Here is a 17,246-nt window from a genome sequence, read left to right on the forward strand (position 1 = left end):
GTGTGCCTTTGAACGCGGAACTCCCTGTATAACCAAGTCTTCCTCGGCAATGCATTTGTAGTAGTAGTGTAGTATTTTTGGGCGTAGAATCACTGCGTCAAATGTGGTAGTACATGGGTTATAACGTCCTTGGGTAACCGGTAACACCAAAGTCTAAAATAGAGCTGGTAGGTAGATATGTCCCATTATTAAAATTTGACTATATAAATATCGAATCGGATAACTTTTACTATACACGATTCAAAATTAACTTTTGAACTCTTAGTCCAACTGCATTTTACAAAAAGTTTTTTTTTTAAGCGAACATAAAGCCTTTACGTACTTACAACCAAAATTGATTAAGATAATTGCTGTTGCAAAGTTTGAAGAATTTGAAGCAACTCATCGTGTGAGTCATGTGATTTTTTTATCGTCTGTAGAGAACATACTTATAATTTTTTTTTTGTTTCAGACATTAGGATTTGCTTATATAATTTAACAGCAAAAATAACTATATATGGTAGAAAAAACATAAATGCATTTTTTTAAATAATATTTTGTGTACACACATAATATCAACAACATGCTAAAAAGAATATATGTACTATTTTGCATCGTTTCAATTCCGTGTACTGTACCTGATATTGCAGTGATTTCTGCGTAAATTTTGATAATACAACAAATTTTACTACAACTTAGCAATCCGTTCTAAATCCGCAAATAAAGTAAATTGCATTCAAATTCGTTTGTTTCTTTCTAATGGCATCGGAAATTACAACGAGAAATATTTGAGGAATTGTGCCGGTGGTACCGGTTGAGTTTCGGTATTATCACTGTTACCTGCCTCACGGATGCGCTGCCGTATATCCGGACACTGATCGGCAATACAGGGATGACCGGCGGACGGCCAAAACAGACAGCGGCAGAGACGACAGAAGGCCAATATCTCGGCGTATTGCAGTTCCTCAGGTACACCGTAAGTTCTAGAACAAAGACATTTATTAATAAGCTGATTTAGTTTCACCGAACCTTGATGACCTACTTCCGAAGGGCGTGATAGATTGCCTGCCAATTGCGATGGCGTTCCTTGGTATCATGGAGACACATTTTATCTAAGATGAAGTCGATTTGCTGTTTGTTGAAATGGTAGTGAGAAAGCTCTCGCCAAACGCGTTGCTCCGAAATCAACGCAGCCATCAGCGACCAAGCCGATGCGGAAGCGTCTAAATCCTTGTAATCGGTAATCCTTAAAATAATTTCACGAACACATTCTTCTGGCAGATCGTGTAGCTTTGGGCGTATATTTGGACCGGGCTGAAAATGGAGAATCGTCAAGATCATTCTTGGCTCTGTATATAGTAGAGCTACAAACCAACCTCTCTGATTTGAATTTGACTAGCAATGTTCTGAATCCTTTGAATAGTTTGCACGTGCCCCTCCCATAAGCTTTGACTCCCGAGTGGTTTTCCCCAGCACTTCTGATTCTCCTGATTGACTAGTAGACGTAGCTGGTGTACCAAACCCCTCAGGACGTTGATGTTCTGCTGGGAATCGCTAACGTAGGTTGCAACCTCCTCCAACATCTGTAGCAGCAGCCTCTGAGCTCCACCGGGAAGACTTGTGATACCTTTACCGGAGACGAGCAGTCGCAGCAGAGCACAAACATAATTGAACCGACGACCGTCACGTACGGAACTGCGGAAGTCCAGTCTTCGCACTGCCTCTCCTAGTCCGTTGAAGCCGGCAATCTCGCGGGTACATTTCAGCGTTATATGACAATGCGGTGGAATTTCGACATCCCTGGAAGTAAGAAAAAAGGACAGAATCGTAATGGAGGGCGTTTGATGCAAACATAATTATTAGGATTATACCCGTTTTCGTTGTCGTTTTCCGTATCACTGGAACTACTGCACTCAGAGATGCATCTGTAGAGTGAGATCGAAACATGCGGATGTACTTTTTAATTATATACATATTTTAAATGAACAATATAGTAGCTTGCAAATATGATTCTGTTTTATGAAGATTCATAGAGAACTGTGATAAAAAATTTAAATCAGTTAAATCATGAGAAAATTATTTTGAGCTTTTTAGTGGAATGTCTTCACCTTTCATAAGACTAGTTTGTACAATCCTATTTATTTCCACCACATAATTGTACTTAATCTAAACCACAAATCTCAAAAAACTAAATCTATTCTAAAACTTCATAAACGGTAGCGAATCATACCAAAAGTGAATGAATCACATACTAAACAATCAAATCGATTTTTGCCGTAATATCAAATCGCCATTATTATCATTGTGGGTTATTAAGCTGGGCGCCAGTGTAACAGACCCTACGCTACAATTTTTTTTAACAACATAAAGATACTCAATCAACAAGAAACAAATTAAAATAATGCACGTTCTCTCTTGGTGCCTTGAGAGAAACGGCTAGCTGGTGCCCACTACGGGATATGACGAGGTTTCATATGAGATTTTGGTCCATCAGCCAAATCCCGCAAATATATTTTTATTGCGTATTGCGCATTTTGTCTACACAGGGTGTCGACTCAAATTTGAGAAAAAAAATTCCCTGACTTTCCAGACCATTTCTCGAAAAATTCCAGTTGTGAAAAATGTTTTTTCAATTCCTAACAGTATATGAAAATATCTGCAAGTTTGAATTCCTGAAGTCCATACGAGTTTCCGAGTTACTAGAAGCCTAATCACTCCTAGAAGCAGTACCTTAAGAATTTATAGGAAATCGTAGGTAAATCTGGTCGTTCACAAAGACTCAAGAATGTGCACAGAACTCCATCATGTTATAGACTTCTGGAGCCTTCATCCAACTTCCAAAATTCTCAAGTCCCTCGAGTCGCAATAGACCTCCAAGACTACTGACGGACTTCTTCAAATCGTTGACGTTTTCATGATCATTTTGGAAACTTGTGTGAAATCTTGCATAATTTGACAAGACTTTTGAACTCTTTCCAAACAATCGAAGGAGCTTCTAGAAATCCTTTGAATTCCCTTAAGACGCTCAAAATTAATTATTAATCAAAATTAATTATTAACCCTTAAAATTGTTAAAGATTTGCAGGTAGTATCGTGGACGTTAAGAAACCTCCATTGGCTCTCAAGTATACTTATGGAGTAAGAATTCTTGTTCACTCTCTGTGGGGTTTATGGGCTTTTAAAAATAGTCACGAACTGCTAGCAATCCTCCAGATATTCAAGAACTCAGTACCTACAAGCTCCGATAAATCCATTCAGCACTTACAGTAGGCCCAGGACAACATTCTAACCACTGCGATTATTCGAATATTTTGGTCAGGCAGTTTTTTTTGTCGAATTCGATTTGGCTCGGTTTAAATGGAACAATGACCCAACAGAAAAGTACCTACAATAGGTCATGTTTGTAAGAAAGTAGCATAACTATCCTCAACTGCTAGGGGAAGCTACATCCCTATTTCTTTTACCGATTTTTAATTGTATGCCAATAAATTCAAAAGTGAATCAATCGACTTGTAATTCCAGAATTGTTTATTTATAGAAATTTCCGACCCGGTGACAAGCGCGGTGTCATCATCATCAATAGACATAGACCGCTGTCATCATTGAAACGCAGTATGAAAAAAAATTATAGCCCGGGACATCCTGGCCACGATCTGGCGATGGGCTAAACAATAGGATGTCAATAGCCTGGAAATTTCAATCTATATTACCTGTCAAAGGTTGAGTCAAGTGCCCTGCAGTGTTTTGCTAGTACGCTTGAATCATATTATTTCGTGCGTCAAACAAGACCGAAAATTTCGAGGAAGCATTTTACATCTATTTTTAATTTTCAAATTAAATAATGTTTCTTTCGACTTTTGAGTCGAGAGAAAAACTGATCCGTTCAGGATGATTAAGTTCATCGTTCCCTGAAAGAAAATTGAATATCAATTCTTTATTTTTTGACCCAAACGCACAAAAACGCGTCAGATATTATTTGCCAAATTACAGAAAATATAATTAAACACTTGGTACATCACCTCCATGCTAAATAATACGTAGAGATTATATCGCATGATCTGACAACATGACTCCAACATAAAACTACACACTAAAACAAAATACTTCCAATTATTAGAGGGCCAAACGGTTCTTGGCCCTAACATTGGTCATTTGAGAAACGTGGCTTAGGAACGTCTTATATTGATCTAAAATGGAGACTAATGGGAGCCAATTTGATTACCGTGGGGAAAATGGAATGGGTCCGGAGTAGAATTTTAATCTCCAGACTGAAAACAAAATCAGTGTTTGGGTTGCATTTTTTCCCTGACCTCTTTCGAAATTCCCAGACTTTCCCTGACATTCCAGGTCCAAATTGAAATTCCCTGACTTTCCCTGACTTTCCAGGTTTTTCCAGGTAGTCGACACCCTGCTACAGCAATTTGTTTGGTGCATTCATAGCTGAGCTTTTGATTCGATGTCTGTGTCTGGAACAAACTTGGGACAAATCACAACTAAACATTTTATTGCCTACTTTCAGGCTTTCCTCCTGAGTCCAGACACAGAATCAACAAATAAAACAGACACTATCTAACACAAATGATACAAACTCAATCAATCATTAACAACTATTCAAACAAGATAAAACCAACCGTAACAACAGGTTTCCAAGACGAGAAACCCATTTTCCGCAGCTTCAGTTATTAACCGCTAGGTTTCTAAGCCAAGTTACCATTTTTGCATTCGTATATCAGAAGGCTAACACGATGATACTTTTATGCCCAGGGAGGTCGAGGCAATTTCCAAACAGAAAATTGTCTAGACCGGCACCGGGAATCGAACCCAGCCACCCTCAGCATAGTCTTGCTTTATAGCCGCGCATCGTCCCGCTAGGCTAAGGAGGGCCTTGCACCGCAACCAGCAAATTGTGAGGTTCTCTATCAAATACCTTTGCATAATCAATGAAAATCGTTGGTTTTTGTCCATCGTATTCTTCAAACTAAAACTTGAAGGATGTTATTCAAAATTAGCATTTATTCAGTAATTAATTGCAGGCTTTCTTCCATTGCATGCGGTCAAACGGGGGTCCGACTTGCAACGTATGTTGAATTTGTTATTGATTTATTGCATTTCCTCCACGACTTTAAAGTATTTGCTTCAATTTCCGACCGTGCAGCATATAGTGTGAGGTACGGACAAGCCACCACCATTCACAGCGCGGCGCTTGCGGAATAGGGTATGAACCTCTCAAATTTCAATGACTCGTGGCAAAATAACAACAAAAATGAACTTGAAGGTGGTGGTTGCGCAAATATGTTACAACCTGTCTTTAGATAACTATGGGGCGGCCAATAATTTTATTGTCCGTCATCGGCATCGAAATGCGTTTACGTGTAGACCAATGTTGAATATTGTTATTTGTTGGTAGAAAATGGGTTTGTTTAACAAGTTTACACGCCAAAGACCCGTAAACACATGGAAATGCTTTTGCACTGGACCGAGACAACGCCTTGCCAGCACAAACAAAATTGGAACTCTCGAAGCTTGTATACCTCCTTGCTTTAGGACAGATGGAGGGCCTTGACCCATGTTTTCCAGGAAACTGTTCGATTTGAGAGTAACTTTTTTCTATGTGGAAGCGAATGCTGTCAAGGATGGAATTATATGTTGGAACTTTCGAAGCGCAACTAGGTCGCAAGGGATCATCATTCTTCTGATTGACATTGACCTATAAAAAGGTGCGGTTCATGCGCAAAAGTTGCAAATAATGATTATAAATTTGTAAGTTTGATAGTTTTATGCATTTTATTATACTGAAACCTACATATCGGTACTTGAACCATTGCTAAAGGAATTAGAAAGTACTGTAGAATGTAAACAGTTCAAGAAAGTAGAAATGTTTGGTTTTAATGTGTTATATAACATAACAATATGATAAAGACATCTTTCTTGGCTGCAGTTTTTTTGCAAGCAAATCTAATGAGGGTGTAGATTAAAAATGTATAGGGTAAATCCGGGTGAGATGCCGCACTTTAGAGATCTGGTAGAACAGACTTGATTTATTTACGCAAATGTATGTGAGAGAATGTCGTTAGTAGCGAAAACAAAAACGTAAGTAGTAGCTGCATATTCTTATCAGCCAAAAAAGTAATATGACGATTAATCACTTTTATTTACGCCGCGGAGGCCGTAACATTTCTAACGCTTTTTTTAATAAAGATTTTTTGTACAGTTTTCTTACGAGTCCACATGTTTATTTCATTATTTGAATCTTCTCAAAACCTTGTTGGTTATGTTTGTAAGCAATTTTCGTTTCGTCAATTTCAAAATATGTTGTGTGGTAGACTTCTAGTGCGAAGGTTTTTCTAAAACATTGCCTAATGGTTCGTTATTAGAATCCCACTAACAACGGAGTTAGAGCGCTAGTTGCAGTAACTCAAACTAAATGATTGGAATTTTGTTATCATTTAGTCTAAGTTACTGAAACTATAGCTATAACTCCGTTACTAGTGGAATTCAAACAACGAACCATTAGGCAGAGTTGTAGAAAAAGCTTCGTACTAGAAGTCCACCATACAACATATTTTGAAATTCAGCTTCTGGAATGTGTTATCGACAAACTACTAAATGATCAAATGCAAATTATTGAATGATCGTTAACATCCTTGTCGGGAAGAATTATAGAAAGTATGCTACAAGGATTCCTGAATTCCCAAATTCCTAAACTCACAAATTCCTGAATTCCTAAATTCATAAATTCCTTAATCCCTAATTTCATAAATTGCTAAATTCCCAAATTTTTAAATTTCTAAAATCGTGAATTCCGAAGTTTCTAGATTCATGAATCCCTAAATTCTTAAATTTCTAAGTTCCCAAATTCGTCGCCGCCCACAACCATGACGTTAGGCAAGAAGATTCACGCCTCGATTGTGTGCTTTTCAATGAATGGTATCTGTGCCTCTCATTCATATTTTGTCGCTTCATACAAGTTCGTACCCTAGCAAACGACTTTCAATCTGTTGATTTTCAAATAACTTTTGTTTATCGATTATCCCTCATAAATTAATCAATATAAATCCCTAAAAAAACCTCAAATTTAAATTCCTAAATTCTAATTACGAAGACATTGATTACAAAGATTGGTTCTGCTCATAGAATGATGTCCCCTGAAAGGATCTATTACATACTATTGTGGCCCGAGGTAAATAACTCTTGAGGGAAATGTGAGGTGATGTGTTCTATATGCAAGCTATTTATCCTTTTTATTTATATACTCTCAGAATTTCGGAATTCAGAATGATTTCCTGGAGGAATTCAAAATGAATTCCTGGGAGAAATCAGAATGAATTCCTGGGGGAAATCAGAATGAATTCCTGGAAAAATTCAGAATCAATTCCGGGCGGGGAGCAAAATTAATTCCTGGGGGAATTCATAATGAATTCCTGAGGGAGTTCAGAATGAATTTCTGGGGGAAATCAGAATGAATTTTTGGGGGAATTCAGAATGAATTCCTGGGGGAATTCAGAATGAATTCCTGGAGGAGTTCAGAATTCTTAGAGGAGTTCAAAATTAATTCTTAGAGGAGTTCAGAATGAACTCCTGGAGGAATTCAGAATGAATTCCTGAAGGAATTCAAGATAAACTTCTGGGGGAATTCTGAATGAATTTCTGGGGGAATTCTGAATGAATTTCTGGGGGAGTTCAGAATAAATTTCTGGGGGGAAATCAGAATGAATTCCTGGGGTAATTCAGAATGAATTCCTGGGGTAATTCAAAATGAATTCCTGGGGGAATTCTGAATAAACCGTTTTCTCGGTTTAAGACAATTATTTATTTTTCTTGCTCATTTTTCACAAACTGGATTTTTAGAAACAGAGATAAAACTAACTATTGATGAAACATAATGTTAATTTTCATTTGGCATAAAATGTTTGATGGTTTCAATTCAAACGGCTTTCATACAAACAGTGCGGTACGTCTTGCAAGCAACATATTGCGACTTGTAAGTGTTGCAAAAAGCGTAAAACGGAACATTCCGGCTGGTTCTCAGCGGCCAATGTACGGATTTATAATCTGTAGTCACTTACGAAATCCAGATATTCTACAGATTGTAACTGGAAAGAATCATTTCAATTAAAACTTTCATTTTAGTTCTGAAATCATCAAAAACAATCAAATTCGAATCGACACGTTCAAGCTCTGGTACACTGCTGAAAACATGCAGCACACTAGGAGTAAACTTTTTGGAAGCAGTGTATCAATAATTACGTTTCTCAAAGAAAATTCTTTTGAGCTTTTTAGTGGAAAGTCTTCACTTGTCGTTATACAAACTCGTCTTATGACAAGTGAACTGATGATTGTTTTTTCAAGAAACGCTCCTAATTTTGATGAAATTTGTGTAAGTTTTTTTTTTCTTCCTAAGCAATGGAGGGGGAATCTGCTCAACAGACATCCTGGGTTGACCAGGAAGTGCGGGGTTAGGGATCACCGAGGGAGGCAGGACTACATCCCCGACCCGTTAAACCGTTTCCATTGCCGCCAAGCCCATAGTCCCTTCGGTACAACCAGAAAGTAATGCTTCAAAGGGGGGTCAGTGCACAACGCACCCTCGAGCTGCGTGTCCTTGCAGCACCGAACATCGTAACTCGCTTTTTTAGAAGAACACCATGGTATCGTGCCAGCGCGTTGCCGGCTTTCCAGGTGGCCTTACCACGCCCTATGTCCTCGGAAGGTGGGAAGGGTCGACTTCGTGCCTGCTTCCCTCTGCACGACTGGTATCAAAAATGATGATGCCGCGTGCACCCCAAATTGACCTTTCTGCGATAGGGCCTATTCGCCAGCACACAGAGGGACTTGCCGACGCGGTGCCTACGCCTGCCCCAGCCTTGACGAGGACCCCTTTCCGTCCTCGGGCTCGGAACCCGCCCAGTTGACCGACGCCGCGAAAGCGACGATACCATGTTGTTCTTCGCGCGGCCACTTGTTCGGTAAAAGGATCGAGTTCGACCACAGAGCATGACCACCGGTATGACCCATGAAGCCGACTCCGATCCCTTGGACCACCTCTTATTTGCGCCTGAACTAGCCATCCTTGAGTCCACGCGTCACCTTCTATGTAGCTCCGAGACGATTTGGGCGATAGCCGATAAAACGGCGTTCCAGCCAACTTCATCTTTACACATCCTCCGAACTAGGTTGTCCGGGGTAGTGTCCAGACCCCATGTGGCAAGCATGTGGTCACGCATTGCGCGAAAATGTGAGCACACGAACAACACGTGTTCCGCCGTTTCCTCTAAACCTGCGCACACCAAACACTCGGGCGAGGCCGAGCAAGCCAGCTGCGTTACCTGCACTTTGATTTTGTAGCACGCTTAAACGCTGGGCACATCGAACCCCCTATGGGGTGCTTGCTGTTCACAGCTTTGCTGGAACAACTCAAACAATTGGCAGGGTTCGTGCAGCATTGTGCCTTATGTACCTCCAATCCGCAGCGTCGGCAGAGATTGCTTCTGTCAGGGCCTTTGCAGTCCCATTGCTTGTTTGTGCCCCGGTTCCAGGCACTTGAAGCAAACTTCGCTTATTTTTTACTTGCTTTTACTTGCTTGCAAACTTCGGGTTGCTCGTATATGCGCACAGGGCATACCGACCATCCCACTTTGACGCTCCCTAACTTGACTATCTTGTAGGCGTCCGCTGCAGATAGCCGAACCAATGCTACCTGCGTCCCTGCCGGACCTTTCCGTAGCCGAACGGCTGCGGTGGACGTCTCCACTTCACACTGTCGCCGCAGTGCCGTGACGAGCTCTTCGACTTCGGTGATCTCGTCCAGGTCTTTAACCCTTAGATTCACCTCCGTCGTGAGTGTCCTCACCTTGACCGTCTCGCCTAGGACTTCCTCCGCCAACTTCTTGTAGGCGGCGCCCTTTTGCGAGACGCCCCGCTTCAGCTCGAGGATCATCTCGCCCATCCGGGTACGTCTTATTCGACGTACGTCGGCGCCGAGTTCACCGAGCTTGACGTCACTCCTCATCGCCTTCAAAACATCCGAGTACTTAGCCTCGTACGCCTTAGCCTGGAGCGATTGGCACCTACCCTAGACTTCTTGCTACCCTCATTCGCCTGGGCCTTCTTTTCGGCCCTTGACGTCTTCGGCTTCCTCTTGTTCTTGACCAGATCCAGGAGGCGTCATCCCCCTCTATTTCCCTGGTCTGGTGCGGCTGAGAACTTTCAGCCTGCCGTAACCCCTTGCCACCGTCTTTCCTGAGTGGACGGACCTTTCCAGGTCCTTCCTCCCCCGGTTTTGGAGGTACCTGGCCGGGGTTCAGCTTCCCAGCCCCACTACCCTTGTTCGGGGTAGTAACCCTCCGCGTTTTGGAGCGGCCCCAGGGAGCTCATCCCCTGGAGACTGTCTCCCCCGTTTTTGTGTCTGCTCCGTTGGAGCAGTCACCCCCGACGTACCCGCAAATACTTGAGCCTCAGTCTGGATAGACTTTGGCACCACCGTCTTTGCTGGCACGCCTTCGGTCGATTCGACCTTGCCCGAGTCCGCGAATCCTTGGGCCTCAGTCTGGGTAGACCTCGACTCCACCGATTTCACGGGTTTGCCAAGTGTAACCGCCCGTCCCGACCGCCCTCTCCAGCTTGGCGTCCAGCATCGACTTTCGAAGTTTCTAGTCTAGTTTCGAAGTCAATAACCCCTACCGGCGTTTTTCTAGCCGAGAGGAAGGTTGAGTGACCCACGCTGGCGCTGCGCACTGAGCTGCCGATTATTGCCTCTGGCCTCCTAGGCGGAGATTGCCTAGACCGGCACCGGGGATCGAACCCAGCCACCCTTAGCATAGTCTTGCTTTATAGCCGCGCATCTTACCGCTAGGCTAAAGAGGGCCCATAACGCCCGTGGAGCTATTTCAACTGATAAAACAAGTGGGGACATCGAAGATCTTCATGTTGATCGATTTGAATATTAAGATCTGTGCTCAAGAACAGTTTGGAGTGTCGTAGATGTCGAACGAATTCTGTAGTGTGTTTGTAATGTTGTAATGACGTATCGTGCATCTATTCCAACTCATAAAACTAGTGGGGACATCGAAGATCTTCATGTTGATCGATTTGATTATGAGGATCTGTACTCAATGATGGTTTGGCATGTCGTAAATGTCCAGCAAGTTCTGTAGTATGTCTGTAATGGTGTTACGAGGTACCGTGGAGCTATTCCAACTCATGAAACTAGTGTGGACATCAAAGATCTTCTTGCTGATGGATTTGAAAATAAGGATCTAAGCTCATATTTGAGACATCGAACATCTTCATGTTGATATATTTGAATATTCAGATCTGTACTCAAGGATAGTTTGGAGTGTCGTAGTCGTCGAACGAATTCTGTAGTTTATCTGTAATGGTGTAACGAAGTCCCGTGGAGCTATTCCAACTCATAAAAATAGTTCAGACATCGAAGATCTTTATGTTGATCGATTTGAATATTAAGATCTGAGCTCAAGGACAGTTATGGTAAATATTAAAAAAAAATTGTACCCCTGGACAGGCACAGGATTTTATCATAGAGCATTTCACATTATACAGCCAGAATATGGTAAAGTATGGAGTTGATTCCTTAGAACATCAAAATTACAACTCAAGGATAGTTTGGATGCTCTAGATCTAGTGCCCGTAACCTAACCTGTGCAATAGTTTTCCTGGATGGATAAGTTCATTTTGAAAATTTTTGCTGAAGGTTATATCTCTTAAAACTGATTTTTCACAGCTGATTTTCGTCTTGGGTCATATATGTCCCTTCCGTATTGAATCGGTTAAAACTTTTTGCAATTGAAAATTCGAAAAAAATAAGTAGCACGTCTCAAAGCTATCAATTAGATTTCGACTGAGTAATAAACATTAAAGAATAAACCTTTTCCTTATATCAAGTTCATGAAAATTTTTAAAGAATTTTGAATGAAACTTTACGAAAATTTGCCGGTACATGTCCTGAATTCTCGGTTTTTCCCATTTTTTTCCGGTGACTTTAATTTTCCGTCTTTTTCCTGATTTTCCCGTTTTCCCCGGTTCGATGGCCAGTCTTTCTTGTATGCGTTTCCTTATTACATTTTATAATGCATCAGCAAAGCACCATCACAGAAATGTTGAATCTAGGTTTCAATCATTAATATGATGCTGACAAAAAAATTGTTTTTTATTTTGAAACTTGTTTGAAAATCGTTAAGTAAACTAGCATAAGATGCAACTTAAATTGCTGTTACAGTGTTGACTCGATTTTGTCACTCCCCGATTTTGTCTATCCAACCTCCCCGCCCCGCTCAATGTTATTTCGTTTTCGTCCCGATTTTATTTCCTTTTCGACCCGATTTGATCACGTCCAGATTTTCATCACGTTTTTGACCCGATTTCATCATTCAAAAAAATGAAAAGTTCTTTTAATTTTTGCAAATATGTAATAGACACAATCCACGCACTTCTACACCAAGGGACCAAAATTTCAAACTAAAAATTAGGATCCAATATCTGTAGGACAGGAAAACATACATATTGAATTACAAGAAAAACATTTCTTCCACTGAAAAATGTTTTCGGAACAATTTTTAATAGCCAAGCAAAATGGCAGACTTTTAGTATAAAAAAAGACTCCCTTATCATTTTTTTTACAAATGTGCTTTATTGCGCCTATTTGGGTAAAAATGTATTGATGAATACGTAATTAAATACAGTTTAAAATGATCTTTTTGTGTGCACATTGTATTGCTTCGAAAATTTTAGTTTACGTGAAATATTTGTACTTTAAAAACAGTGACATTGAAATGGTGTCGCGTTACGAAAATAGTCGTATAATTGATACTAGACAAAAGGTACAAACATTGGAAAAGTAATATTTCGAATTCTCTTAGTACTCGTCAAGAGCTTTCTTTTCGTGTATTAAGATCCAAAATCGGACCATTTTCCATGAAGTTACACTAGGTACAAAAATATGGTGTCGCGTTACGCGAATTGAATGTGTTTCTGTAATAAGGGATAAAATGCTTTCGGTTTATTGATACAGTATCACAATGGTTTCTTTCAAGTAATTTAGGGCTTGTAAATGAATATATGTATATATATAATATATGTGTACGAACTTTCTTCTGGAAGGAAGAGGATCTTCTTCATCCCGTGGATTCGCATAAGTGTCTTTGCTTATGGAACCACCCACCCATTTTGGCCCTTCATACAGGAGTTTGACGAAATACATACAATAGTATAATCATGATCAAATCGTTTGTCAGATATGGCCAGTGCTATCGGCAGGTGCCTTGCTATAATAGATGGTAGTATCATCATCATCTTCATCATCATGTACATGAATAGCGTAACAAAATTGGGGGTGTAACGGGGTGTGTCATTTGGTGACTCTCCATACTACAAAAAATAGGTTATCACACAAAAATGTTACGGAGTTTGTCACGAACCGTCAAACTTGTTTGTGGATGCCAATTATGATTATGTTTTTTTCAATGATTCGTTTATTTGAAAGGCTCGTCTGACGTGGAGCGTTACGGAGCCGCAGTTATGTTTTCTAATACAAGTTTTAGCTTGATTTTTAAACATATGTTTAGCTTTGAGGAACCGAGCTCGGTTGTCTAGTGGCTACCGCTTCTGCCTTATAAGCAGGAGGTCGTGGGTTTAATCCCAGGCTCGTCCCTTTCCTACTTTGTATTTCTATCTTAGTTCTTTCTGTGTTTCACATTCTACCAAAACGATTCCTACTGTTATAACCTTCAACACTAACAATCCAAAAACCTCCCGTGGCACCTATGAGAGGTCGTAGAGTTCTCTGCATCTTTCTTAAGTAGGTGTCCAACAAACCATCCTTCCCCTTCCTCAGCATTCGCAAGGTCGTGGCCAGGACAGATCTCGACTATTGGAGACTGCATTGCTTCCATCTAAGAGTTAGTGATTAGTCCCAAATCAATATCTGTGGTAACGGATGAAAGTGATGCTTCTCTCATACAATAGTCTTGGTTTGTACCACCTACGAATTTGAGCGAAATGCTAAATGCTAATGCTAATGCTAATATGTTTAGCTTTGAGGAACCGAAAGACTCGTGTTTTCTTTTCTCTATTTAATTTGATGATTTTTAATATTTTAGTTAATTTTCCTTTCGTTCGCTCTCACTAGCTCGGCATTTTTTATTCTTTGACCAAGATCGTCACAGCCGAGTACGTCAGCGCTCAAAGAAGATGCCGTGAACATACGTCAATTTAGTCGATATTTCATCTTAAGAACTTTAGCAGAGATTTTCACAGTCAATATCGGTGAAATAATTTAAGAGTGTTGGTCACCGGTAGTCGAAAATATAATGAATAGCGTCAGGCAAAAAACTTCACTAAACCAATGCAAGATAAGGGCCTATCGAAAAAGGTTAACAGAGAGTTGCTGAGTGATAAATTGAAAAAAAAAATTTTCATTTTATGTTAATCGAGATGAACCAGCTTTGGGCTGGTTCGTTAATACAGACATATTATATCAGGCATCCTAATGAACTTCGCTTTGACCTGAATGAATATACAATAATAAGACAATTATTACCAGGATATAAACACTATTTTCAAAATTGAGTACACCCGATTCTTTTTTTACACGGATTATTTTCAAACGGATTTTTTTTACACGGCTTTTTTTACACGGATTCTCGAAATAACACGGATTTTTTTTGCACGGTTTCTCAAAATAACACGGATTTTTTTTACACGGTTTCTCGAAATAACACGGATTATTTTTACACGGATTTATTTTTACACGGAACGCATCCCCCATATTAACAAAGAGCCAGTGACTTTTTTTACGCGACTACTTTTTGCGCGGCCTTTTTTACATCCCTTCTCGAAACAACACGGATTTTTTTTTGCACGGATTCTCGAAATAGCACGGATTATTTTTACACGGTTTCTCGAAATAACACGGATTATTTTTACACGGATTTTTTCACACTGCACGCATCCCCGTGTAAAAAAGAATCAGGTGTATTTATTTTCTGAGTAGTGTTGATGATAGCGTAAAGATTGAAAATGTAATTAAAAGTAGTGCACTGAGTGTAAGGACGCATATGTTTTTGTGATAAATATTGGTTGAGACATGAAACGTAAACCAATCTTTTCAGAAATAAATAAAAAGTTGAAAACAGACAACGTTCCAATAGAAACGTAAAATAAAAAACGACAGAAATATTCCTCTTCAATATTGCTGAGCTTCTAGGGCCATCATTACCTTTCAAAATGGTTAACGTAGAAAAAAGGCATTATAGAACTTTTCATTCTAAAAAAACTCACTTCTAGGGGGATCGATCGTCTGACCACGTATTTAAAAACCGATCCGGGTCATACTTGGGTGTGACTAATATAAACATAGGAAAACCCATTACCATTTAATTTGTTTCTAAAACTGAATATGTGATACGAATGGAATTGGTTCAGTTCTATATTTGTGCCGGTTAGTCCCTCAAACTTTAATAACTGAAACTCCAGATCGTAATCACCAACTCGAACTACATTCAACGATAGATAATGTGATAATATTCTGTATCGAATATAACTTGTCGCATCGAAATCGGCTGAAATTACGTATTCTATCAACGATAAACAGGTTTGCGTAACGCGACACCATTTGCAGGAGACTGTTTGTCGATCAGCGTAACGCGGCGGTGTTCATATCAATTCAGTTATTTTCATTATAATTTCCGTTTTTTCCTGCGATTTAAATTCACAGCCTCATTTCTGTTAATGTATACAAGAAATACTTAGAATAAATCGAGACTCCAAACCGTATACCAGAGCTGAAAAACGCACTTGCATTTCAAAATGCGAAAAAGTGCAATTCAGCGATGGTGTCGCGTTACGAAATACAGCGCGTTATATTTATCATATTCATAGCGAAAAATCTCAAAATGAATATTCTATCAGAAAGGAAATTTAGTGAGGATAATTTTACACCTGTTTAATCATATGTCCCCGAGGCTAATTTTCGAATGCAGACCTAATTTCTCGCTGAAAGTCGGCTCCTCATGGTGTCGCGTTACGCTGGAATGTGTCAATACCGTAACGAGGCCTCACTTAGTCGTGCGGTAAGACGCGCGGCTACAAAGCAAGACCATGCTGAGGGTGGCTGGGTTCGATTCCCGGTGCCGGTCTAGGCAATTTTTGGGTTGGAAATTGTCTCGACTTCCCTGCATAAAAGTATCATCGTGTTAGCCTCATGATATACGATTGCAAAAATGGTAACTTGGCTTAGAAACCTCGCAGTTAAAAACTGTGGAAGTGATTGATGAACACTAAGCTACGAGGCGACTCTGTCCCAGTGTCGATAAGAAGAAGAATACCGTAACCACAATGATTTTTATGAAATAACTTTCACCACCTGGTGGTTTATTATGAATCATTCCTTAGTCCCTGTCAATGATTTTTCCAGCCTTTTCGAAAGCCTCTTGAAAAAATTCCAAGCATCTTGAAGAGAAACTTCTGAGGCTCTTGAAATGAGGCTTCCGAGCCACTTGCAAGAAGGAAGCTTCCCAGCCTCTTGAAAGAAGTCTTTCAAGTTTCAAGGCTTTCAAGCCTTTTCAAAGGAGATTTTCGAGCCTCTTGAAAGGAGACTTCCGATCCTCTTGAAAGGAGGCTTCCGAACCTCTTCAAAAAAGGCTTCCGAGCCTCTTGAAAGGAGGCTTCCGATCCTCTTGAAAGGAGGCTTTCGAACCTCTTGAAAGAATGCTTCCTAGCCTCTTGAAAGGAGACTTACGAGCCTCTTGAAATGAGGCTTCCAAGTCTCTTGAAAGAAAGCTTCCGAGCCTCTTGAAAAGAGGCTTTCGAACCTTTTGAAAGAATGCTTTCGAGCCCATTGAATGAATGCTTACGAGCCTCTTGAAAGGAGGATTCCGAGCATTTAAAGAGGCTTCTGATCACCTTGAATCGACGCTTATCAGCGTCTTGCAAGAAGGATTCCAAGCCTCTCGAAAAAAAATCCGATCCTCTTGAAGAGAGGCTTCCAAGCCTCTTGAAAGGAGGCTTCCGAGCCACTTGAAATGAGGCTTTCGAGTCACTTGAAAAGAAGCTTACGAGCTTCATGAAAGGAGGCTTACGAGCATCTTAAATAAAGGATTCCGGATCTCCTGGAAAAAAGGCTTTCAAGCCTCTTAAAATGTGGTTTCCGAACCTCTTGGAAAGACGCTTCCCTTCAAGCCTCTTGTCAGCAAGCTTTCAAGCCTATTGGCATAAGGGCAGGAGGCTTCCGAAACTATTGACAGGATTTTTTC

At 40.3% G+C, this 17,246-nt stretch overlaps 1 protein-coding gene across 3 annotated transcripts in view; it reads right to left on the minus strand.

The window, feature by feature from the left end:
• Positions 1–724: 724 nt before the first annotated feature.
• The window catches only part of LOC134220399 (F-box only protein 25), a 42,070-nt gene continuing 25,548 nt past the window's right edge, over positions 725–17,246 (minus strand). For all 3 annotated transcript variants that reach the window (XM_062699454.1, XM_062699456.1, XM_062699455.1), the window contains exons 3-6: positions 1,851–1,904; positions 1,356–1,779; positions 1,022–1,293; positions 725–962 (exon numbers count right to left, since the gene is read on the minus strand). In XM_062699454.1, coding sequence (XP_062555438.1) covers positions 752–962; positions 1,022–1,293; positions 1,356–1,779; positions 1,851–1,904 — 961 coding nt within the window. In that variant the 3' untranslated portion in view covers positions 725–751. The remainder of the gene's footprint in view (positions 963–1,021; positions 1,294–1,355; positions 1,780–1,850; positions 1,905–17,246) is intronic.

This window comes from Armigeres subalbatus, chromosome 3 (genome assembly GCF_024139115.2).
Source record: "Armigeres subalbatus isolate Guangzhou_Male chromosome 3, GZ_Asu_2, whole genome shotgun sequence".
NCBI classification, from domain to species: domain Eukaryota; kingdom Metazoa; phylum Arthropoda; class Insecta; order Diptera; family Culicidae; genus Armigeres; species Armigeres subalbatus.